Raw genomic sequence first — 27,155 nt, forward strand, 5'->3', positions numbered from 1 at the left:
TTCTTTTCTAGGCAGCCATGTCTACCTTTCCAATACAGGTCTTCCTCAACTGACCATGGGGTTACCTCCCAATAAACCCATCATAAGTTGAAATGTGTTTAATACACCTACCCTCCCAAACAGCGTAAGTAGCCTAGCCTACCTTAAATTAAACATGCTCCGAACACTTACATTAGCCCACAGTTGGGCAAATTCATCTAACACAAATCCTATTTTATAATAAAGTGTTGACTATCTTCTGTAGTTTAATTGAATACTGCACTGAAAGTGAAACACAGACTGGTTGCCTGGGTGCAGAATGGTTGTCAGGTGTCGGTTGTTTGCCCTCCTGAGCTGGGGCCGACCGGGCGCTGGTTGGCTGCCCCTGCCGCGCATCGCAGGAGCGCATACTGCCAGCCCAGGAGAAAGATCAAAATTCAAACCTGGAAGTACACTTTCCACTGAATGTGTATTGCTTTCATGTCATCATAAAGTCGAAAAATTGTAACTCAAATCCTCTTAAGTCAGGGACCGTCTGTACACATTTCTGTCTTCATCACATAACCACCTCTAACTAGATGCCTTGCTTCCTGTCGGCCCCTGCAGTCTACTCGTAGTACGGCAGAGTGTTCTTCTGAAAACGTGAAGAGCACAATGCTTTCCTCTTCAAAACCCTCCAGTGTTTCTCTACCAAACTTACAACAGAATTTAATCTTTTCGCCGTGGCCTACAAGGCCCTACATGATCTCTCTGTGCCTAAGTCTCTGACCTCACCAACCACACCTGCCCCCCTCCCTACTTCTGGCTTGTCTTCAAACACAAGAATTGTTCCATCTGCAGGGCTTCTGCTTTGGCCTTTTCTCTCTCTGCCTGGAATGTTTTCCCCTGACCTTTTCATGACCAGCTTCCTCATTTTGCTCAGAGCTTTGTTCAAATATCATCTCCTCAAAGAGTGCTTTCCTAGCCATCCTATCTAGAACAGACCTCCCTCCTCACCGTTCCCCATGCGTGTTTGTCTTCACAGCACTAACCACTTCCTGCAATACATCTCTGTTTGACTGCTTTATTGTCTGAGTGCCTGACTAGAAAGAGTGCAGGGATCCATCTGCCCTGTTTACCATCTCTTCCCCAGCACCTCAAATGTGCCTGGCATGTGATAGGTGCTCAATAAATAGCAGCTGAATCAATCAATCAATCAATCAATCAAGTGTGTCATTGTGATGCCACACACATGCCAAAAGGGTATAAAGGAATTTATTACTTACATAATGCAATTTTCTAGAGAAAGCAGGGCAGGTTCACAAGCAGGTCTGAAAATGTCTTGGGAGAACAGGAAGGGGTACCTGACTTGGGGTTCTTGAGGTTAGAAAATGGGACTCAGGTGAGGGCTCCTTGCATGGGGCTGTATTAGCATGTGCTGATCTTCCCACCAGTGTCAAAGAAGGAACACCTGGCGTTCTTCCCAGCTTGCCCGGGAGTGGAGCAGAAGGGGAAGTGGGGCGAGAGAGCTCTTAGCAGTCAAATATCAAAAATAGAGTCGCACTCTATTTATTACACTATCCGAAACGAGCGCGCCACATCTGTCCAAAGCAGCACCACCTTTCCTGGTTGGTAAAGGCAGCTCTTCCTAGCTGTAGCTTCAACAACAAAACTGGCCCGAGTCTCCCCTTCCCAGAGGAACCACAAGACAGAGCAACACTTCTCCTGCTTGGTTGCCAAAAAAAATTATTCAGAAAATTGTGAGTAAAGAAAGGACCTCATTACCTAAATATATTTCAAGACTTAAAACATATGCATTAATGTGTCTTTCTTTATGAAGTACTTTCACAGCTTTCCTTCTCTTTTAATCTCACAATAATTATATGAAGCTATAACATCAGAGATGCTATTATTCTCCTCTACAACTATAATCAAAACTCTCAATTGCAAACCATAATGAAGTGGGCTGTAACATGGGTAATACAAGAAAACGAGTAGCTTAAAAATGTATATTTTGACTTTACAATGCACTATGTAGTATATCTTTTATTACACTTGGTAGTGAAATTGGTGTTCCTGAAACATATCAGCTGATGGTAAGAAACTCAGAACAAGTAGGAAAGAGAAGGGTAACCAGCAGTTAATTAAGAATAGAATACGAGGTATATAGTCTGCCAATTCAGTGTGGATTGATTAGATGTATGTCTTAGACTAAGTGCCTAAATATTTACCTGATCAAAGAAATTTCTTGCGTTACCTAAGAAATTACTACTGAGGGAGTAGAAGCATTCTCCAACTTTGCAATATCTATGATTGTTTTATTTTTAACCTATAGTCTCTGTGATTTGAACTATTTTGTCTCAAAGTAAGCTGCATTTATCATAGAAAAATTAATCTTAGCATTTATTTATAAAAGGTATATTTTCGTTTTTATTCATTTCATTATTCACTGCCTTACTTTAGAAATGATTTAATAAGATTGGCATCACAGTTATTGTGAAATAAAGCAAGATGATATGAATTAGAAATGTGAGAAAGAAAAACATAAAACAAGGGTAAGTTATCATATAGAATCTAATATGTGGTTTTTAGAGAATGGCACTCAGAGAAGTCCTATAGATGGTCTAAAAGTATGGCTTTAAACTTCTTTGCAGCCAATGTGAAAAGGGAAACCTGAACAAAAATGCGTGTGCATATGACCACGACTGGTACTTTTGAGCAGCACCAGTTAATCAGTATTACCAACATGAGTTTGTACTATTCCAACAAGAAGCAAAGAAACATCATTTGGTTACTTTTTGGCAGATTTATCATAGATAAATTAATGGTGCCCATGAAACTTTGAGACAATAAAAATGGTTTACAAATACTCCCTCCCCCAGCTCCTTTCTGAATCCCTGGCTGTCTGGGACCTAACCTGGAATCCAATGATCTAGGAGCTACTGTGAATCTTCTCCTTCAGATAAAATGTTTTATTTGTTTTGGCTAATAAATGGTGTATTGGCTATTGCATCAGTCATTAGCCATGTATTGAAGACTTTTTCACCTGTAGAAACACTGCAAACACAATATGTTTTGGAGAAAGGTCTTTAAAGGCCAGCCCACAAAATGTAATTACCATGCATCCCTGAACAGCGGGTATGAAATTTAAAGGAGAATCTTTGAGTCAGATAATTAAACAGTCTGTGGTTCAGTTAGTTCAACAAACATTGGATGGCGTGCCAGGTCCAGGTCCTGTGCCAGTGCTGGGCAAACAAGGGTGAGGGTGTTCAGTTCCATGTTCCGTAACAGCTTGGAGTCTGAAGAAGCAGGTTGTTTCACTAAGGGTGGGGTTTCCACGAAGAAGCCTGTTATGATGAAACCTTTGGCTTTTCCTCATAGGTTGGTATAACAGGCTTTGCATCAACTTTGTGCTAAGGAGGCATATTTTCTTCTTCCTGCTGCAAACCTATTTCCCGGCTATGTTGATGGTAATGCTTTCCTGGGTTTCATTTTGGATTGACCGAAGAGCTGTTCCTGCAAGAGTTTCTTTGGGTAAGTCTTTCCTCAGCTTTGTGAAATGCTACTATGGGAGAAATGCCGAGGAAGGTCAATAAAAAGGGTGATAAGTGGAGGGGGAAAGGGAGTGGTGGTTTAGTGGGGATGGTTACAGATGTGCACTCAGGTTACATTTGGCCTGAAAGCCACGAAGGCAGATTGCATTTGGACCCTTTCCTCGGGAACCCAGATGTTGGGTATGAAGGCTGCACTAACTGACCAAAGCTGGATGATAGAAAGGAGAGAGGGTGACATTCAGAAGCATAAACAGCCTCCCTTTATAAATGTCTCTCTTCTCCCTTTCAGGAAAACCTCCCTATCCCCTGCCCAAGTTCATTTCACTTTGCCTGACACACCCTTAACATCACAGAACGTTTCAATTCAAATGAATTCACCCTATACTGTTGGTACCTTAACAAATTGCTTCTTGGAGAGGGGGATGCTTGAATTGGAAACATGAGCGCTAGTTAGAAATTAGGGCATAACCTAAATGCCAAAATCAGAATCAGCCGCAGTGGAATTTTAGGTATTGTGACACTTTAGTGGGCAAGAGATTTCAGGTGGAAAAACGTTGCCGGCCTCATTAACTCGTATGGTTGTCTACTCCATCCAGATATGTTATATGCCACTGTCACACATACAGATTTATGGGAGCCATTTCAGACCCACCTAGCAGTTACTTAAGTTACTCAGCAACCTAGCAGTTACTGAGCCCTTACAAAGTGGACTTGCCAAGCCAAGCACTTAGATAACATGTTACTCAATAGGAACCCAAGAATCAATCCCACTTGCCTTCTTAAGCTGGTTCAGGGCAGAACTGTGTCATTTTGGCTGATTTTGTTCTTTCACCTGTAATGCTCTATCTGGAGAGAGGATTGTTATAAGTGGTTCACAATCGTAATTATCACACAATTCATTCCAGAAAGGGTGATTTCTAAGTTAATGTTCACAAATTATATGCATACTTCAAAAGATCATTTGAAAGACATAAATTGTCATTAATAATTTGTTCACCTCTTTCCCCTATTAAAAGCTTCAATTTACAAGCATTTGAGGCTTGAATGTCTTCAAGGGGAAAAATACCACCTGAATGAGTAATTAAATCACTGTGGCGGTTCCTTCACATCAGAGCAGCCTGACCCTGATCTCAGAACAGCAGTGGGACAGTGGAGACCCAAAGAGGAGACTAAAGGCCCCTTTCCAGCCCTCGAGACAGAATGAGAAAGGCATTCAGTCTCTAAAGGTTTATGGACATGATTTTCAATGGGATCCCTGAAGCTGACTGCTCAGCTCTTATACTTTGAAAATGACAGCAATAAAAGCTGGTTCCAGGGCAGATTGGGGTGAATGGAAAACACTGAAATGCTTTTAAGTCGCCCCTAAATTCTGTGCTTCTTGCGTCTACATCTAATTCCTCAGGGTGAGGAAATTGCTATGCAGATTTATGTAACATAATATCAGATCAGAGGTGTCCCTCTCCTTTTTAATAGAGAGAACTGCAGTATTCCTAGAACACTACTATCCTCTCAGGCTTTTGCTTCCTACTGCCCTCAAGTTCTTTCAAAGATACTTTGCCCTCTGTTTTTTTTTTATTATTATTATTATTTTTATTGAAGTGTAGTTGATTTACAATGTTGTGTCAGTTTCAGGTGTATCGCAAAGTATTTCAGATTCCTTCCCATTATGGGTTATTGCAAGATATAAAATATAGTAACCTGTGCTGTATAGTAGGTCCTTGCTGTTTATATATAGTAGTGCGTATCTGTTAATCCCCAATTCCTAATTTATCTGTGTACCCAGTGGGGAGTAGGGAGCAGAAATCCAGCCTAAGCTCCATGGGACATGGTTTGGGGTGACATCCTCCAGAGGAAGGGGCCCCTCTTACTAATTTGCACAGGACACAATTTGGGCTCGCAGAGGCCTTGTCATTGCTTATTTCACCTGCTGTTCTTCTTGCCCCAGTTCAATCCTACAACCAAAGTGATATCTCTAAAACGCAAATGTGACCACAATACTCTCATCTCAAATGCTATTGGAGTAAATACACGCCACTTGGAATCCAAGGTGTCCCTTGAGGGCTGCCAGATAAAATACAGGACATTCAGTTAAATTTGTTTTAGTATTATTGTAGCACCAAATAATGTTTTAGTATAAGTATATCCTAAATATTGCATGGGACATACTGATAATAAAACATTGTTCATTGTTTATCTGAAGTTGAAATATAACTGCGTATTCTGTGTTTTTATTTGCTAAATTTTCAACCATACTCCTGCCCCAACATACTAGCCCTAATAAGCTTCAACCAGTTTGAATATTCAGTATTCTCAGACAGGCCCTTATGCCTCTCTGTTTATCTCACCTCTGTACCTTTGTTCTGGCTCTCATTCTGCCTAAAATAAGCCTTTCTTGATGGTTCCAGGCAGATATGGTCTCTCCCATCTTTGGACCGTATAGCACTTTGTATCTCTCCTAAGGTAGCTACTTCCTCTGTTTCATGTTCAGCTATGGGATGGGTTGGTAGCTCATCTTGTCTCCTCTATTACAATATGAGTTATTTAAGGACAAGGATCATTAGTGCCCTCTTTCCTGTCCCGACAGTGACTAACGGTGTGCCCTGCACATATTTTGTGCTCAACACATAGTAGTTAAACTTCCAGTATTTAGCCCACCATGTTTTTAATCACTGTATTTTAGTTACTAACTGAAAACAATGATGATTTATTGCTTGTTAAGACGCTTCCACATTTGGGTTCATTTGCTGGTTGAGGATGAATCATTTCCTGGTTAAGACCCTTCCACGTTTGCTGTGTTTCAGATAAAGAACAATAGAGGCTGAACAGCACGAAAGTATCGATTGTGATTAGGCATTTCTCGTAAGAGATAATAGCCATCATAACCTGGAATGTGTGATGGGTTAGAATACCGTTTTATGTTTCCATTCGATTTGCTGTGGAGAAAGAGTGAGACTATTTATTACAAGCTGATCAAGGATGTTTTAGCCCTCGTGGATGGTTCTCCTCTCCCTTCTATCTCCCTCCCTCTCTCCTTGCCTCCATCATTCCTATTTGGCCCCTCTGCGTGGGGCATGCCATTCATGTGCAATGTATGAAATAATGGGGTCATTTATCAGGAAATAGACGTGGCAGAGAAAGGCAGTTAAAGCTTTCAGGCAGGTAGTCATTCATAAAGAAAAATGTCTAACAGATGATATGCCTTATACTTGGAAAAGTAAATACTTAGGAGCTGTTCATTTGACCATTAAAGAAGTAACCAGACCTTCCATGCGTTGGACTCTGCCACCACCTTTGTGGGATAATGGTTGGTACTTTCCTGCCATAGAGCTATATTGGGGTATCCAGCCTATCCTCCTTTCCCTCATGTCTCCCTCATATCTCTTTCTGCCTAGGCCTACAGGGAGAATGCTTTTAGTTATTTAAAGAAGAATGTGGGCACCTTTCCCTTCAAAAGAGCTCCCCACAGCACAGCTACTGAAGGGGAGAACTGACTCAGTAGTTCTAAGTGATGCCTGCAGGCTCTACTGCTCTCACATGGGTCAATGAAACTCTCCATCATATATGGTAAAAAATAGCCAATGAAACACAAAGATAGATAATTCTCCCCTAACTGAAGGGCTTTTTGGATCTCATATGTGTCCTTAAGAATTAATATGGTGGGTGAAACTGCTAGGCTCAGGGAAGTTGAGTCCAGGGGCCAGACTAAATACTGTCTCTTAACTCTTTCCTAAATATGCATTGCAGTTTCAGTAGGTGGAAAGAAAATTCTCTAATTCCAACAGAGGATCTTTCTTTGACTAAATGGTCACTTCATATAATTCAAAACTCCTTTACTGCAATGTCAACTTTAATGAGCTTGGAAGGAATACGATTTGTCAAGATTAATGTATTTGTAAGGGATGGCTCAAGACATAGTAAGTGTGGTTAATGTAGCTGTAATACTCCTCACTCCAAGTTCTATTGCTTTAGAAATTTATGTATCAGGTTTCTCGTCCTTTACTACCTGTACTCAACAATCCCTTATCCCTAGTCTCTCTCTCTCTTTTGTTTGTTTGCTGCTTTTAAACAGGAAAATCTAGACTGCTAGTTTAAAAATAAAGTTACCATAAATTTGTTGGACTAAGCACCCTTCTAAAGAAAATGACTGCTAGTTTATTGCTGTCTGGCAAATACAGATAATGCGATTCCCCTTTATTGACCCAACAATCATCAATTTAAAATACATGACAAGGGGCTTCCTAGGTGGCGCAGTGGTTAAGAATCCACCTGCCAATGCAGGGGACACAGGTTCGATCCCTGCTCCAGGAAGATCCCACATGCCTTGGAGCAACTAAGCCCGTGTGCCAAAAAAATAAAATAAAATAAAATACATGACAAAAGCATGTATTTGTGCGTTTTTCTAAACTCTTATTTTGTCCATGATGCCCCGTTACAGTTCATTGAAAAAAATTCAAGTTCTATCTTCCATGTCTTAGAAAACCAGTAAGAGAAAGCATTTTTAAATTTTTGAACAAATGAGGTAAGCTACTAAATAGGAATGTTCATTTAGGATTTTCACAGTTTTCACAGTTTTACCAGTGAAATCCTTACAGGAATAAGACTTTCAGCCTCTTGAAAAGCACAAAGTAGCTTCATGCTTCCTGACATAATTCTACACTCAAGTTTACAGCATCTTGTATCTTAGATGCTCCATATATAGAGATTGGTTTATAATCTTAAAAACAAACAGAGATTTCCTTTATTGCTTCACAATGAGAGGCCACAGGTTTGCATGAAAAAAACATGGGTTCTACACTCAGGAAGGTTTCAATCCTGCTCCTGACAAAACTCAGGCTGATTAGCCACTCTCCACTCATGATTCTTTTCTGCAATGTGTGGCTAATATTTACCTAGGTTTGTGGTGGGTAAATATTCAATCAAGGTAAGAAAGTTTTATTTAATAATCTCAGCTTCAGCTGCTCATACACCCATACCATTAATAAAAGTCTCACATGTTTATGCAGCAAGGAATGCAAACACCGTCCACCAATATGCAGATTGTTGATATTACCATTGTTGGGGAAACCTGAGACTCAGTGAGTCAGTGTCCTGAATTTAATGGTAAATGCTTATTCTGGAGTTCAAATCAGTGTGAAGGTGAGATTCCAGGCCCTCCTATGGTGAGTGTCAAATTGCCAAACTGCATGGGTTTTAATCGTCCAAAGGAAAAACTTAATTTGAAATTGAATAGCTCTGTAGCACTGCCATTGTCTTTGATAGGGGTTTCTCCTCAGATGAGGACCTTGCAGAACTACAGAATTTGTTGAAAAGGTAGAAATGTGTGGGTGAAAGCTGTCCACATGCTGTGTCTGTACATTTAGGAGTAAATCACATTGCTCTTCCTGCTGTTCGGGACTCTATGTTGACATTAAAATGTCCTCACAACTTATAAAAATCATTAAGGATTCCATTTGCACCTCCCTGGTGGGAAGTTAAGAAATAAAACCAAGCCAGCCAGTGTACATTTCAAATATTTACCATCCTGTACTTTCTCTCCAGGCAGTATTCTTGCAGTATCCCTCGGAGAAATGAGTGTGGGCACAACATAGTCTCTCCAAGGCTGGAATTTTATTAAGGAACTCTCAGAGTCACTTCTTTCACCATTGTCCCCTAGAACTTTGATCTCATTGCCTCTGATGCCCAAGGCAGGGATTACGGAAGGGAAGGGAGGAGAAGAAAAGGGAAGGGAAGGGGAAGGCAGTGGTAAGGGAGAAGAGGGACGAGAAGGAAAGGGGTGGGAGTGATGGGAGACAAGGGAAAGGGCAGAGAGGGGCAAAACGCGACGGGCATTTAGCAGCTGCTGGGTATATATTCTTACTGAACCAAGCCTCCACCTGCACACTTCCGTCCTGAATCTCAGTCGAGCCGTTGTTGCAGTACCCAGGGACAAAGTGATAGCAATAACGATGGCCTGTACGTGTTCTCTGTGAAAGCAAAATACAGAGAAAGCAATCTTTAATGCTGCTAACGATCCCTCCCTGACAAAGCAGAGATTAAAGATTGACGTGAAGACACTTTCTTAAGAAAAGTTGTGAAACGATGGGGAAGGGTAACGGAAATGGTTTTAGAGTTTCTTTCTCAGAAGAATTTTTTAAAATTGTATACATTTTTACTTTCCTGGGATGGTTAAAAGAGGCCCAACTGAAGGTGGGAAGCAGTGGACCCTTAAGACAAGTCTGGCTCTGTGGAGACTTTAACTGGAGGGAGAGAAACGTCATGGACGACGGTGGGTGAGGGTGAGAAAAAGATATGGGAAGAGAAATCCAAGGAGAGTTTCTTGCTTAGGTCCAAGCTGTGTACTAGATTAACATCCTGAGGTTCCACCCCCCCACACACCTTTGATCACCAGATATCGATCTGGAAATGTCTCCCCTGGTGTCATCCAGCAGCAGCACCTGGAGCCGGATGGCTTATGTCACCGAGCTCACCACTGTTCTCAAACAGCAGGGATCACCACAGTGCTGACCATGTCCATGATCCTCTCCGGGGTGAGTGCCGCCACGCCCCAAGTGTCCTACATCAAAGCCGTGGACGTGTACCTGTGGGTCAGCTCCCTCTTTGTCTTCCTGTCAGTCGTTGAGCACGCAGCCGTGAACTACCTCACCACAGTGAGAGAGCGGAAACAATTCAAGAAGACAGGAAAGGTACTGCCTTGCTTTGACTATTGGATCCTTTATGGAATATAAAAAAGACTGTCCTCATCTGTGCCCTCTTCTGACAGCATTGCAACCCTTGTATGAAGTCCACGTGCCTTGGCAAGATGCTAGTTTAAGGGCTGATAACAATTTAGTATTGAAATTTATTCCTTCTGCTCTGTGCTGGCTGGTTTCCTCAGCATCCTCATTCACCTTTGCCAGGAGATTTTCTGTGTGAGGAATTTTTCTCAGTGTGCTCCCTTCCACTGACTCTAACCCTTGAAAGGAAGGGGTTGATGTACCAATCCCATCCTTTCAAGTAGATGATGATGGTGATGATGGTGGTGATAACAGTAGCTAACATTTAATGAGTGTTTCTTATTTATTGGCTTTGTGCTAACCACCCAACATATTGTGTGATTTAATTCTCAAAGTAACCCCCAGAGGTCGGTACTTTATCACCTTCATTTTAAAGAGGTGAAAAAAGGAGCAGATGGGGAGTAACTTGACTAAGGTGTCATACAGCTTGAGAGGAACCAGGATCTGCTTCTGGAGCTCCCTGACTCCAAAGGCTGTGCTCTCAATCAATAAATGATAGCTCTCCACCAAGAGCTAGGATTTATTTTTCTTTCCTTGTCATTCAAGAGAGTGGTAGAGCATAAAGGAGGGTACTTCTCTTCCCAGTATGCTGGGAATAAGGTGCCTTCTGGGCCCTAAATGTTATCACAGGCTTCTTATGACTTTGCTTTATCAGTCTGGATAGAGTGATCTCTCCCCGCTTCATTTCATAAAGGATTGGGGCACCAGTTTCCTGTTATTATGAGAACTGACATATGATATTTTACTTCAGGAACCTTACTGATCAAATTAATTTGTTTGCAATATATATATGTGTGTGTGTGTGTGTGTGTATGTATATATATGCATAATTTTAATGATATATTCACATTGGTTTAAGAAATTCTTATATGAGTATTTATACAAACCCAAAACATTATTTAATATTTTTTACACTTTTAGTGAGAGCATTTCATACTTTTCAGAGCAGTTTTATATCCTTTTCTCGAACTGAACCTTCATATCAGCTCCATGATGTAGGCCTTGCAGAGGTTATTATCTCTATTTTTTTATATAAATTTATTTATTTTATTGGCTGTGTTGGGTCTTTTTTGCTGTGCGTGGGCTTTCTTTTAGTTGCGGTGAGTGGGGGCTACTCTTCATTGTGGTGTGTGGGCTCCTCATTGCCGAGGGTTCTCTTGTTGTGGAGCACGGGCTCTAGGCACGTGGGCCTCAGTAGTTGCAGCACATGGGCTCAATAGTTGTGGCTCACGGGCTCTAAAGTGCAGGCTCAATAGTTGTGGCACATGGGCTTCGTTGCTCCGCGGCATGTGGGATCTTCCTGGAGCAGGGATTGAACCCATGTCCCCTACATTGGCAGGCGGATTCTTAACCACTGCGCCACTTAGGAAGCCCTATTATCTCTATTTTTAAACTGAAGCAGCAGAGTTTTAGTGAAGTAAAGTGATTTGCCAAAAGATCCACAGCCAACAAGGCTGCAATCGCAATTTGGATCTCCTGTAACGTTACTTCAGTCTTTTATTTCATATCCTTTGAGTCAAAGAAACTGATTTTGCTTCATTGCAGATGCTTTAGTTTCTTCTGTTGACAGCATGCAAGTATGCGTCTCTGGGACATACAAGCCCACAGTGACTGCTATGCAGGTGTGAGAAAATCAGGAGCTTTTAGACAAGTATGCAGTAATCAGATGTACGCGTCACCTGGGATTTGTTGAGATTTTCATTCAGTAGGTCTGGGGTGGGAGCTGAGTCTGCATTTCTAACAAGCCCCAGATGCTGCCCATCCACTGCCAACTGTGAATAGCAATGATTAGATAAGCTGTGAAGTGAAAGAGAGAAACGTGTGATGAGGAAAGGAATTTTGTTCTTGTTTTATTTTGTTTTGTTTTGTTTTCATGTAGGGAGTGGTTAACCCAAGAAAGAGGCAGTAACTTTGTAACTTTGGCCACCACTGTCTGGTCCTTTGACTCCCCACCACAAAGCACACGTGCTCACACTACCTGAATTTTTTTTTTTTTCACTTGATCGGGTTGTACACAATCTTCTGTGTACCACAGAAGATATTCTTTTGCATTAATAAGCATTGTTTACTTTAAAGTTTTTTTTTATTTTTAATTGTAGTAAGATACATATCACATAGAATTTGCCATCTTAATTGTTTTTACGTGTACAGTTCGATAGTATGAAGAATATTCACATTGTCATACAACCAATCTCCAGAAAGTGTTCACCTTGCAGAACTGAAACTCCGTACCCATTAAACAACTCCCCGTTTCCCCACTCCCCCCACCTACCCTCTGGAAACCACCATTCTAAGCATCCTCCTTCAGTTATCTCAAAGAAATGCCCTACTTGCCATATATTTGTGGGACAAATGAAGGAGCACAGATTTGGAGTCAGAAGTGATGCCAAACCTAACATCCTAGCTCTGTATCCTGGGCTGTCTCCTAAAACTCATTCTGCATTTGCAAAATGTTGGGATTTCTTCCCTGTTACTTCACAGGGCTGTTGTGAAGATCAAATGTTATAATAATGAATTTGACATTTTTACAAACTATAAAGCGCTACACAAATGTGAAGTTCTTATTGTGATTAGTGCCCAGAGCAGATGCTCTGAAGGAGTAGCAGTTCTGATAGGGATAGTGGGAACAGGCTGTTTGAGATGAGAGATCTTTAAAGGGGTGGGATGCTCTGGTGAAATGCAGGGAAGAAAGAGCTGTCTGTAGGTTTGGGGGCTAATCAATGATACCTCTCCCCTCTACACTTGAGTTCAGAAACCAGTCTGAGAGAGAGAAAGATGTAGGAGCCAGACAGATGGATGTGATAATGTTACCTTTGTTATTGGTAAAGCAGTTTGGAGAAAGGGCCTTAGATCTGTGAGCAGGGGGTCCCACTAATATTTCATCGCTGTACACAATGTACTTTCTCTCTTGGTCACTGGCAAAGCTAGACAATTCAGGATTCCCCTGTAAGGACAGTCTTCTTTACCTCATTTCAGAGAACAAACCTGGACACCAAAGCAGTGACTCCAAAGGGACTAAAGCAACACATGCCAGTTCCTTCCTCCAAACCCCCAGGGTGGAGTGATTGAGGGATGATAAGAAAGACCAGGAATATTTTTAGGCTGTGGAGTTCCTCCCCATGAAATCATGAAGTTAAGCAAAGTTCATTTCCTACCTCCACCATCATCACCACCATCGCACATGTATCCCAACCCCCCCCAGATACCAAGAGCTGGGAGAATAGCAAGGGCCGTGGAAAATTTGTCCCTAGCATTACCCTTTGCCCAGAAAGGAGGAAGGAAGCTATTTTCTTTCTTATTCCTTCATCCCAATGTTTTCCTAATTCTAGGACTTAGTCTAAAACAGTCAAATCTATACTTTAGATATAGTATGCCTTAGCTGTGTACTTATTTATAAGCTGGAGTGAAAAATTAAAGACCAGTTGTAAAACTGTTTCTATTGGAACAACCAACTTACAAACTTGTGGAAGTTAGCAGCCTAATGATACATTGTGCACTGCAAAATTTAATCAATTTTATAGATCTAAATTATCACAATAGAGAAAAAATGGTACCCTTGTTTTTCAAAGAAGATTGTCTTTTTTAACATTCTAATGGCATTTTTATTAAGATAAAAATGTGGATGTCCAGTGGGATGACTCAGCAGTGTTCTGAGTGGCTAGCAAAACCACCCAGGAGGGACGTCCCTGGTTGCCCAGTGGTTAAGACTCTATGCTCCCAGTGCAGGCGGCATGGGTTTGATCCCTGGTCAGAGAACTGAGATCCCGCATGCCGCGTGGCACGGCCTAATAATAATAATATAAAAACCACCAAGGAGACTGTACATAGCCATTCTACCCTCAGGTCCAGAATTGAATATGTTATTAATGTTAATATTGGCTACTAGTCAGTAATTCAGTCTTGATGTCATTTCACATTTATTTTACCCATTTTCATTTTACTATGGAAAGTTTCTACAAGTAAAACAAAAAGGGACAACATAATTTGAGTGTAGGTCCCTGGTTAGTTTACTGACTGCACGAAATAGTCACTATGTCTCTTGAATTCAGTAAAATACTAAGTTTTTGAGTCAGTATGAACCAAATACATGTTTTGGCAGAATTTACTCGGCAGCATCCAATTTGAATTCTGAATACTTTCATCCAATAGTAGCCTTGTCCATATTTGTTCATTTTTTAACGTCCCTAAAGATCAAGAAGGCATTTTGTTTTCCCAGAAAGTAATCAGTAACAGCTGCTTCCTAGACACAGCTTTGTACCAGGGAGAACCACTATCTCCCTCAGAGCAAAACCTTAAAGAAAAATGGTAGTTTACATTCAGTCAGGCAACAAAACCAGAAAGCGCTGATAACTCACTCCTTCAAAAATATAAGCCAATTTCAAGTTGTTTAATTGAGCTATGTTAGTATCATTTATAGGTACTTTTGGGCAAAGTGGGAAAGCTTGGTCAATTTTCATTTTAAAAGAGCAGCTAAAATCATTCCCTATCTCCACCCCAAATTCAAGCATAAATGGATCACCAGATGATATTGTTCTGTTTCGGGACAAGAAACAAACAAAAACAACAACAACAAAACAAAACAAGACAAACCACTGATTAGCATATTGCTATGTTTTCTCTAAAGAGGAAAAATACATTGAAAAACAAGTCCAGTTGGCTTATATTGCTCTTCTGATAAGTCGTATTCAATTTCAACTCACAAACTTAGGGCAAACAATTCATACTTCTCTAAGAGGAAAGCTGGAAACAACGGTCCCTTTTGTGGAAACAAACACTGAGTGTAACAGTCTATCAGGCGAGGACTAAATTAGAAAAAATTCACAATTATACTTGTGATACATTTATTTGTATAATGCTCAAATATCTCTCTCACTCCCTATTAAAAATGGATGTCTAAGATGTTTTCCATTTATTATGAAAATGACTTTTAATCAGACACCAAAAGCAAAACCAGAGTTCTATTCTTTAAAATAAGAAAAAGTCTTAGTATTTATTGAAACTTTTAAAAATCTGATTGTTTAGATTTTTACTATAATTCCTATTCCTAAAACCATATTCATGACTTAATAACAAAAGCCTTTTTTGTCAGATTTCTGAAATGTACAGTATTGATGCAGCTCAAGCCATGGCCTTTGATGGTTGTTACCATGAAAGTAACAGTGACGTGGACCAGACTTCCTTTTCTCTACACTCAGAAGAGGACTCCATGCAGGGAAGATGCACAGGCAGCCTCAGCACAGATTCACCTCGGATAAAGAGAAGAAAATCGCTAGGAGGGCAGGTTGGTAGAATCATTCTGGGGAACAACCGTGTCATTGACACCTATTCAAGGATTTTATTTCCCATTGTGTACATTACATTTAATTTGTTTTACTGGAGTATTTATGTATGAAGAGGAAACCCCAATTGATAAAATTTGTTCTGGAGTCAGATTATGCTAAAAACAACAACAGAAATCACCAACTCTAAACTATAAGTTGGATGGTATCAGCTTAAACTGAAGTCAGCCAGTCACCTCTTCTGGCCTAAGGAAGATTTGAAAGTTAACTGATTTACATCTAGGGAAAAGTTTAAGGTCTTAGGAGAATTTGGCTCCATCAGTAAGAGTCACAGGCATGCATAGAATGGAAAAACACTTTCCCTAGGGAAGGGCTTTGTAACTGCTTCAACTGGAGTCTCCTTGCTTTCTAAATGTAAATTTTCTGCATTTAACTGAGGAATAAATCTGGACTATGACAATAATTCAAGAAGAGTCTGTTCCCTAGTGCTAGCCAACTGCCAGATTACCTAACAGTGCTGAACCCTTCTAAGGAAGAATATCAGCATCAAGGCAGCACCATGGATACTCACAGCTGAGATTCCCAGGAAGAGCCTCCTTCTTCCATCTCCGATCAAGTCTTTTATTTTACTATTAAGTTGCATATATTGTTGACACCAAGGGGGACAAAAAATCTAAACATCACTCAGTCTTCCCATGCTAATGTTAAATAAATACATGAATCTTCAATAATAGCATCTTGTGCTTAGTTTATAGCTTTCATAGCTTTTTGGAGGTATTTAATTAATTAGCTACCTTTGTCCACCAAATGTTTATTGACCTCATACCTGTACCAGGTACTTTATTAGGTGTTGTATACTAAAAAATGAATACAAAATGACATTCCTGCCATCAGTGAGTACGTAGCATAGTAGGAACAGTGAAATGGCAGCTACAATATATAATAAATGTAATGGATGTTAAAAATAGAGGCATATACACTATGCTACCTGGGTTCTGAAATGGGGATACCAAAAGAAGGAAAAGGACATCCACGAAGGAATGTGGACTCTCAATTTATAAGCAACTGAAGATGCTTCCAGACATGGTATTGAGTGAAAAACATTGAATGAAATGTATGTATCCCGTAGCAATCTTTGGTAACTTTGGCTGCACCAAGTAAATCAGGTCAAGTGGTATTAAATAAATGTTTGGTAAGTAGAAAAACCTCCAAAATGATCAGCATTCATTTTGTAGATTGACAGTGCGCGTGTTTTGTGTTAAGTATTTGTGGAAAAGATTCCATTTAGAGATAAGCCCTTGAGAGGAAGTATGAAGTATTTCCCAACCTATTTTGATTTATGGGATTGAATTAAGGGAAATAAATTAAATGGTGTATTACTTTCAGTGTCTTGCTATTTATTTTACCATAAAGTGAACTAAAATGATTTGAATTATTTCATGCCAGGTGAAGAGACAAATAAGATCCTGCTGTTTTCCAATAACATTGGTTTTGGTTCTCTACTGTGAATGACATAATGTTCTAGAAACTTATTTTCCTCTTGGTTGCAAAAGATTTAAAGGCAAATTCTTTCTCTATTATGACTTCCCTCTTGGACAGGCTAATTCTGGAATACTTCATTCTATTTTCTTAATACAACTTTTCCAATTCTTTCAAAACTTTCCAAGGATTATATTTTTCTAGGAAACTGTCCAAAATTGAGCTAATATAATTTATTTTAAAACTTTCTCTATTTAATTGGAGATAGACCATAAATAAATTCTAAAACTATTTATGTATCTTGAGGATAATATTTTCTAGGATTATATTTTTAAAATATAGAACAGATTAATATCCTAGATGGTTCTTTGGGAATTTGTAGCTATTATTTAAGCAAAATACTACAGTTGGATTAACATTTCCTCTTCTGATACATTTTGTATATAATTGATGCAAAAAAAAAGGAGGGGACAAATCTACAAATGAACATAACAAATCTACACAGTTCCCTTCTTCCGAGTTTCTGGTTTTTCAGACTATTTGAACTATAACATCCAGGACAGCTAATGCTTCCCTTGGGCATATTCATTTCACAGTTTTAAATCAAGTGCATCATTGAATACATTTGGCGATCTAGACTAGAAAAATGGGTCTCTATCACACTACGTATACACTCGGCATTCCTCTTGAGGGGCATCAATGCACAGTTGTTGGCCAATCAAACGTAACTTTTGTTAATGTCTAGAAGCACAGTCATTGCTTTCTTCAGTAATAAATGTCTAAAATGTATTTACTGCTCAAGAGAATTATTGGAGTGTTCACAATAAGCTCCTAGAATTTTAGCTCATTTTCTTCTCAAATCGGTGGCTTGTTGAAGACAGTGGGGACAAAGCTGTTCCTGTGAGCTTCATTTCTGCTGGGGAGCAACAAGGTTCCTGATTTGGTTCTTAGTTCATGAAGAATGAAATCACAGTAACCTGGGAGATCTGTGAGTGACAGACAGCAGATAGTGGTTACCTCATTGTGATTTTCACTTCATTTACTGATTACAATCTGGAACAGATTGTGTGTGATTGTTCACTGAGGGATAAGCTTGGATAAACTGCGAGGATTTCAGAAAATAAGTTGCTTTCCAAGATTAAGAAAAAGCCAGACAGCTCGATAAACTGCCTAAATATAGAAATGGGCTATTTTATCAGGACTATTTTATAAGGACTACTCGGAAAAACCTATGAAAAGATATATTTTAACAAGTTTGTTTTTGTTCTGATTACAAAAGAAATACAATTTCATTATAAAAATTAAAAATACCATTTGGCAAAAAAAAAAATCCACTCAGAATTAAACAGTTCACATTTTAATGAATATTCCCAGAGTTTACGCATAACATATATTTTTGTAATGAAATCATTTTGTGTATATTTTCATTTATTAATGTAAACACTTATGTCATACCAGCCCCTGCTGGGGATACAGTAACTGAAGATGGACACTCCATGACTTATTGAACATACATTCTATTGTGCCATTTGTAGCCAGATTTTCTTCCTTGGATCATCAACAACATTTTTTTCAATTTGTTTAAGTTTTTTTCACAGACAACTATGCCATTTGTTTCCTGCAAACTAATTTTTATACGTGCAGAGCAGTCCATTGAATGAGTGCACCGTACTTTCCTTAACCCATCTCCTCCTGTGGGACATTTGCTTTATTTCCCATTGTGTGCTTTTTTTTTTTTCTTGTGCTGCGTCATGCGGCATGTGGGATCTTAGTTCCCCACTAGGATCAAACCTATGCCACCTGCATTGGGCGCTCAGAGTCTTGACCACTGGACTGCCAGGGACGTCCCCTCCCATTGTGTGCTATTATAATGGGTTGCAGTAAGCAACATAAAGAATACTTATAAGTAAAATTATTTTAGAAACAAATGAAATTTCTAGCCATATCCAAGTTTCAGCATTTATTCTTTCTATAAGAATCCCTGTTTGCTGCTAGAATCTGCCATGTCAGACTCATCTTTTTGTCCAGAAGCTCTGGAGTAGATTATTGTAACTGAAGGAGCTTTTTATTTTTTGTTCATTTTCCCCCCATATATGTATGTATATGAATATATATCCACTGGCATTTCCTTTATATAAAAGAAGTTTCAGCATTGTATAAAATACTTATATTAAAGCAGTCCTATTCGTTGAAATCCTGCTTCCTTCCATGATTGTTATGGCCCCACAAACCATCTTTGTAAGTAGGAGGATAACTCAGATTGCAAATAGTTGCATATGAGTTACTACAAAAGCATAATTTATGGTTACCTTGTCTTAATCCTTGCAGGTGGGTTAGTTTTCATGAGTAAGGGCTCTCATTTAGTTTTGTGCCTCTCATAAGCCTGTTCAAATCATATGTGTGTGTGTATACATATATACATATAATTTTTAACATGAAGATTAATGAGGAAAATAATTATATCTAATTCTATTGTCATGCTGAAGGTCAAAATTCTGATGAGATTAAGCATCCTCAAAGAAGCACGCGAAAGAGGTGGTAAGGAAATTGCTATTTCAACTACAATACCTGGTGCTACTGTTATTTCCTGGCAGGGCCTTAGGCAAAGCAGTGAGTGTCACACTCCAACTACCTCATTTGTGAATAGAGCCAACCACTCTGTCCTTGTAAACGTTATTTTAAACACTCCATCAACCTGTAAAGTCCTGCCTAATTTCAATGTTATATCACTTTCCAACTGCAGTTTGACTTCCCTGGATTTAACAAAGAACTTGAACATTTTTTTCCTCTTGTAGAGAAGTTATGAAAGAGAGAGTGCATAGGATAATTCAGGAGATGATTGTTTCAGGCTATTACAACAGGAAGGATGTTTGTAATGAGGAACATCTCCAAGTACAGGAAGAGGACTGAGAAATCCAAAGAGGTAGATAAACTCAGGAGTCACATCCACTGAGGAAGCGTAGTGGTGGGTCTTAGCTCAGAATATATGAGTGCAAGGTGGCCATTTCTCAGAAAAAAAAAAAAAAAAAATGGCAGGGGTATTTTCAACCTTTACTATACTTCACAGGAACACAGGGGCTTCAGAAAAAGTTCAACATTGTCAGTTGTTCTTCCATTTTAATCCACTGCTGAATCATAATGCTTTTTGGTCGATGACGGAACCAAGTGACAACAGATTTCACAGTCACTGGGGAAAATTACTATAGTTTTCTTTTCAATATATCGATACTTAATTTGTTGTAGGAAAAACTGAACTGTGTTTTATTATCAATTAGGTCATTTGAAGGATGAGCTATTACTTTTAAACCTAGGATCGATACAATTCATTATAGAAACTTATTTCTACAAGAGTGCTTCAAAGGCTTTCTACAAAATTATGCTAGTTGATCAGTTCTTGCCTTAGGCAATCAAAAGTAGATGAAGTTATAATGTCATTACCAACAATTTTTAAGCCTAGTGTGAAGTAATAAGACTTTCTGAGGTTTAATATACATGCCTGTGTCCTTTAAAAGTGACATATAGGTTCTAATATTTCCAAGAAGACTAGCTGAACAAGGCATCTGAAGAAAGGAAGTGCTTGTACTCACGTTCATTTCTTCTCTTCTTCAGAGGACATTAAAGCAGGTGTTTCAAGCATTTTGCACTTTAAAGAAGTGTTATAAACACAAACCCACTCACCAAATACGTTTTTAGAGCTATCACACCACCCCAAAATAACTTAAAATATGTTTTGTTAATTAGGTTGTATCTTGGATGAGGTCATATGTAAATTAAATAGTGAGTCAAGGTGAAAGGAGGCTTGCTCAGGATCTGATAAACAGCTTTTAAATAAATATGCAATTCAGGTAGACAGAAAAGAAAGAAAAGGCTTTGTGAAGATGAGCTCAAATAATTTAATATGACTTATAAAGATAATATAAATTTGAAGTAGGAGAGAAAAATAAGGCAAAGGAAAGGCCAAGGTGGAAGCTAAGGATGTGATTGATCCACAAAAGAACTCCTTAAAGTCACATATATCTTGGGGAAAGATTTGGATTTGAATGTAGAGTTAATTACCTTTGATTGTTTTGGATAATATCCTGGTCTGGATTAATGCGATCAGATGATTAGTGCTCATTTGTACAAAAGATGATGTGTCTTTGTAATCAAAGCAATTAAATTGCATGTTGGCCACTAAGTAATCAATATAATATGCCATCTTGATGCAAATAACCCATTTCAAATTACTCTCTCATGACTTTATCATTTACTCCCTTTATGTGGTGAATTTACTGGTGGAGAATTTCCAGTGAGTTCTGCTTGGTTCCCCATTTATCATATTGTTGAACCATAGTTTTATGTGAAACAGTTGGAACTTGTTGGAGGTACAGGCAGAAAATGGCTGTATTTTTCATCAATCATTGTCAAACATGCTTTATTGGCTATTCCTTCTCTGCCCCTTGCTGACTTCTCAGGTGAATCCCATTGCTTTTGGGATACTTTGAATTATTAGTCAATCAATCAACAAGTACATACATCCATACAAAACAGTCACTTTGAAAACAGGGATAATGATTTTCAGTTATAAGACCTAGACTGATTCAAGTCTGTTTTCCCTCCTCCCAGCTCAGGCCTGCACCCTGAACTGAGGAAGCTGTCCAAAGAAGAATGTAGAATCTGCTCTTTAAAACAACACCTCTCTCCCACCCTCCTCCATTCCACCAGGTTTAGGGGCAAGGAATGGATGAGGAGGGTTAGGGGAAGAGTTGGCAGGTCTTTTACTGAAATGACATGCATTTTAGCTTAGTTTGTTGATGTCCTCTGAGTGGCAGGTAGGGCCTGTTCCTGGGCATGTAATCAGCGCCCTCACGCAGGGCCTCAGCCTTGGAGTTTAATGCTCTGCAGTTGTTATCTTGTAATTGTTAATAATGTAACCTTTGAATTTGTTTTTTAAGTGAAGTCTTTTGGAACAAGGAGCGTGTACCTGGGCTTGGCACATGCAGATCTGCCTCCCCCGCTGTGAGATGGGTTCTGGACCTCACTTTCCTGCCTCCCTCTCCCCACTCCACCTGACGCCCCTGGCTGCCCTCTGCCTGTGGCAGAGGCAGGTACATAGATGCAGGGTGGGTTGGGACAGGGCACACATCCCATGCCCTGTGACTGCCCTGGGCTGGCAGCACCTTGGTGTGTTTGGAGGGTGACTGGACAGGAGCAAGCCTCTCACTACCCCATCCAGGTAAGGAGTGTTCCCTGGGGGGGAAGGTTGCGATCTCCTGAGGTTTGCTGGTTTGCGGTGGATGGGGGCCATGACCAGTGCATCAGGGATTGGTTTCCCCAGTGCTGGCCAGCGCACAGTGGTGCTGGACCGGTGTTTAGCAGGTGGGGAACTCAACAGCCTGTGGGGTGGGTGCTCCTGCACATATGTGGGTCCAAGTGGCACTGAAGGGCCTCCGGTGCTCCTGAATGTCTGCACTTACCTTTCCAGTATTCCTATGCTCCTTAGAGCATGACATTAAATAGCAAATTAAAAACACCATCATCATAGTGGAGAGAGGCTGCAAAAGAAAGGAACCATTTTATATCTTAGTATCTTTAATGACCCTTTTCCCCTACTTTTGGAACAAAGGGCTCCGTGTTTTCCTTTCGCACAGAGCCCCACCAATTATGTAGCTGCCTTATAACAGGTGTTCAAATGTTGACGCTTTCAAGGGATGCAGGTGAAGGTTCTTTTGGAGGTCTACACACTGGGATGCATTGAAATTAACCTTGAGATCTCTGACTGACCTCCTGTGGCCCCACGCCTCCTTTCCTGTCCATGCCAGGTGGAGCCCACTGCCTCCTAATGCTTGGCCTTCATCACCTGCTTTGTCCCTGTCTTTGGCAGGGTACCTTCTGGATGGGCCGAGCCCACGTACATTCCACAGCACCCACTCAGCCCAGAGGATACTTAAGAGCCCTTGACAAGACAAAGGGAGTTAGAGCAGTTGCCCCATGCTGTCTTTTTGCCTCAGAGTGCCACCTCCTACTTCAGGATCCTTCAGGCAAGAAGCTACCACTCGTCTCTGTTCACAAACCATCCCCCAACTCCCACAGCCATGTCTCAGGGATCCAAAAACTTTGTAGCTACACTGGGATCCTCTCTGATAGCAGCCCTGGAACAGACCAGCAGATCCCACAGCTCAGCAAGCCGCGGGTCAGGTACTCCCCTGCAGATGCCCCCAGTCTCTCTGCTGGGCCCTGGAGTCCCTGTCTCTTGGCTTGGGGGAGGAAGGGAAATGCTACAGCAATCTCCACTAGGCTGATGATCTGTTATTACCATTTATTCCCTACTTGCACAGATGGCCCTTCAATTACCAGTCTTCTCTTCATATCCTCTGAATGTGGGTCATGGAATCTGTTCAGGCCCTTTTCATGAGTCCTACAGGGCAATGTTGAGCACCGCCTCTTGAGAATTGTGGTATGTAAGTGCAGCATAGCGGAGGTTAAAAGTTGGGTGGGGATTACTACTAAAGCAGTGGTTCCCCACAGAGAAATTATATAAGGTCTAGAGACATTTTAGGCTGTCACAGCTTGAGCACTACTGACATCTAATGGGTAGAGGCTAGGGAAGCTGCTACAATGCATAGGTCAGCCCCATACAAGAAAGAATCATTGGCCCCAAAGGTCAGTAATGCCCAGGTTAAGAAAGCCTGCTCTAAAGCCAGACTGACCGGAGTAAAATCTTGGTTCTACCTCTTATTACTCTGTGACCTTTGCCTCTCTTGGTGCCTCATTTTCCTCACATGCAAAATGAGGATAACTGTAGCATCCTTCTAAAAGATTTTTGTATGGATTAGTAAGTTGGAGTACAAAGTTTTAAAAAGTGCCTGAAAAATGGTAGGTGCTCAACAAAAAAGTATTATGATTGTCTCCTGTTTTAGAGCTTTAACTGAAATTTCAAGTAAAAATCCCATTAGGTATATTCCTATACAAGTTATTTCATCACCGTTTATGCATTCATCTTTAGAAATATTTGTTATTGTTGTGATTATTATTAGTTTGGACAAGTATTAGATAAGGGTATACTTTGCATTTGCTCATGTGTCACTTGACCGTCAGAAACAGCTCCTGGTTTCAATCATCTTAACAAAATGAAATAAGGACTTCCTTTGTGTCCCCTTTGGCTGTCTACAGAGCAAAGAAATGCACAGGCCAGAGCAAAGCTGAGCAACTGAGTCCCTGACTCCTTGTTCCAGCTTCCCCACCCAAAAGCCCTGATAATGAGTTAAAAGGAGAGAGTGTTAGGCTGAAATTACGCAAATAATTGTTTTTGTTCTTTGCTTCCACGGCCACAGTTGCAAGCATTTCCATTATCCTTTAAAATCAGGATTGATTCTTTCTCTGGGAGCAACACGATATAAATTATACTTTCTGTGTATTAATTTTATATTCTGCAACTTTACTAAATTCATTGATGGGCTCTAGTAGTTTTCTGGTAGCATCTTTAGGATTTTCTGTGTATAGTATCTTGTCATCTGCAAACAGTGACAGTTTAACTTCTTTATTTCCAGTTTAGATTCCTTTCATTTCTTTTCCTTCTCTGATATCCATGGCTAGGACTTCCAAATCTATGTTGAATAATAGTGGCAAGAGTGGGCATCCTTTTCTTGTTCCTGATCTTAGACAAAATGCTTTCAGTTTTTCACCACTGAGGATGATGTTTGCTGTGGGTTTGTTGTATGTGGCCTTTATTATGTTGAGGTAGCTTCCTTCTACACCCACTTTCTGGAGAGTTTTTATCATAAATGTTTTCAATTTTGCCACTTTTTATGCATGTACTGAGATGAGCATATGGTTTTTATTCTTCAATTTGTTAATGTGGTGTATTACATTGATTTGCATATGTTGAAGAATAAATCCCACCTGATCGTGGTGTATGATCCTTTTAAAGTGTTGTTGGATTCGGTTTGCTAGTAATTTGTTGAGGATTTCTGTGTCTATGTTCATCAGTGATATTGGCCTGTAATTTTCTTTCTTTTTTTTTTCTCTTAATGTTATCTTTGTCTGGTTTTGGTATCAGGATGATGATGACCTTGTAGAAAGAGGTTGGGAGTGGAATGTTCCTTCCTCTTTAACTTTTTGGAAGAAGTTAACTCTTCTCTAAATGTTTGCTAGAATTCACCTGTGAACCCATCTGGTCCTGGACTTTTGTTTGTTGGAAGATTTTTAATCACAGTTTTAATTTCATTACTTGTGATCAGTCTGTTCTGATTGAATGACAAAAACAAGATCCATATATATGCTGCCTACAAGAGACCCACTTCAGACCTAGGGACACATACAGACTGAAAGTAAGGGGAAGGAAAAAGATATTCCATGCAAATGGAAATCAAAAGAAAGGAATACTCATATCAGACAAAATAGACTTTAAAATAAAGATTATTAAAAAGACAAGGAAGGACACTACATAACGATTCAAGGGACCAATCCAAGAAGGTATAATAATTATAAACAAATCATAGTTAATCTAGTACAGAGCAGCAGAGAGCCCCAAAGAAAGCAATGGAGAACCTGGACCACTAGCTCCCCATACACAGGTAGCTCACTTCCCCTCTCCAGGCCTCAGTTTCTCCATTCATTAAAGGAACAGGGTTGCACTACGACAGATTCCCAAATCCTGAGTCTCATACCGCCCCAATTAAAGAAAATCACTTATGTATTTCATTTAACACCAAAGAAAGAAACCTACAGGCTTGAACTCTGAAGACCGATCTTGGCATCCGGCGCTAGCAGCAACCCCCCTCCCCCCCTCCCCTCCCCCCTCCCCCCTCCCCCGCTCCTCCCCACCCCCTGCTCCCACCCACTGTGGGTGGGCCAGGCGGGCGCGGAGCAGGAGGGGCCGGGACGTGCGCACGCAGCGCCGCGCCGCCCCGCCCGCGGCCCACGCCGCCGCCCGCTTGGCTCTGGGCGGCGCGCAGCAGGCCCAGCCGGGTGAGTGGAGCGGTGGCGGCCCCGTGGCCGCACAGCTGCTGTGTGGGGTGGTGCCCCTCCACCGGGCGTCCAGGCGCCAGTGCGGGTGGAGCAAGGTCGGGGTCGGGGGCTCGGGCCGGGAGCTTAGGTGCCGCAGGGCCGGGCCGGCGGGCCCTGCTGGCTGCGGGCCGGGGAGCGCGCGCCGACGCGCTCTGTGATCCCGGGCGCGCGGACAGTGGACACGCCGAGTCTGGGGCCGCCCCCGGTCGCGAATGGCCTCGGCACCAAGAGTAGCCACGTGGTTGGCCCGTGGTCTTGGGACGGGAAGAACACAGGGAAGGTTGGCAGGTTTGGGAGAGAGGGAGAGGCCCGCCTTCTCCCCCGCGTGGCGGGCGATCTCCGAGCGCGGCCACCACGTGCGCTGTGTTCCCGGGCGGCCGGGCGGGCCTAGGAGGCGGACTTCACCGAAGGGGAACCTGAAGTGCCGGCGGGGAGAGCTGCGTCTTTCTCGCCCCACCCTGACTTTCAAATGACAGCCTGCCCTCCCATTCATTCGTCACCGAGTATTTCTAGAACGGCTGCTTGGCTGCTCGACTATTGGGTCGTCTGTCGGGTTAATGGTTGTTTACTGTGTTTTCAGGAAGCATTGGCCTGGGAATCGCAGGCTCTGATTACTCCAATAAGCAGCTGTAAATTCCGCGCCAGGGCTTTGATTTCTCTGGGCTCATCTTTAAGTGGAAAAGCCTGACTTATCCAGCTTCTTCCACCATCGCTGGGCGAGTTTTGCCCCGCTGCCCTCATCCTTTGTAACCTCATGGTTACTGAAATACATTCATGAGGTTGAATCCATTATTTCTAAAACAGCACTAAAAAGATGAGTGCCAATAACAGCTTCAAGTCAACAGGAGAACCACTTTTCCCCCTCTGAATCGATAAACATCACGAGGGCCCCAAAGAAATGTTTTAGATCGGCCTAGGCAACCTTGTTACAGGCGGTATTTGATTGCTGTCAGTTTGTATGCGTGTGTTTAACTGAGCTGAGTTTGCCTATGATCCTCCTCTATGTTAGTGGATCTAAAATTGCTGCGGAGAACTATATTTACCTTTTTTCAGTGTTACTGCAGATTGCTGGGCCAGGGCTACCAGAAGTGCTAATCCAGTAGGCTTGATATGGGGCCGAGAAA

The 27,155-nt window shown here is 41.1% G+C and overlaps 1 protein-coding gene across 1 annotated transcript in view; it reads left to right on the forward strand.

The window, feature by feature from the left end:
* The window catches only part of GABRR3 (gamma-aminobutyric acid type A receptor subunit rho3), a 725,962-nt gene extending 710,285 nt beyond the window's left edge, over window positions 1-15,677 (forward strand). The window contains exons 12-14 of the mRNA XM_057697588.1: window positions 3,340-3,492; window positions 9,999-10,195; window positions 15,375-15,677. Coding sequence (XP_057553571.1) covers window positions 3,340-3,492; window positions 9,999-10,195; window positions 15,375-15,677 — 653 coding nt within the window. The remainder of the gene's footprint in view (window positions 1-3,339; window positions 3,493-9,998; window positions 10,196-15,374) is intronic.
* Window positions 15,678-27,155: the final 11,478 nt, after the last annotated feature.

The sequence above is a fragment of the Hippopotamus amphibius genome, chromosome 10 (genome assembly GCF_030028045.1).
Source record: "Hippopotamus amphibius kiboko isolate mHipAmp2 chromosome 10, mHipAmp2.hap2, whole genome shotgun sequence".
NCBI lineage: Eukaryota > Metazoa > Chordata > Mammalia > Artiodactyla > Hippopotamidae > Hippopotamus > Hippopotamus amphibius.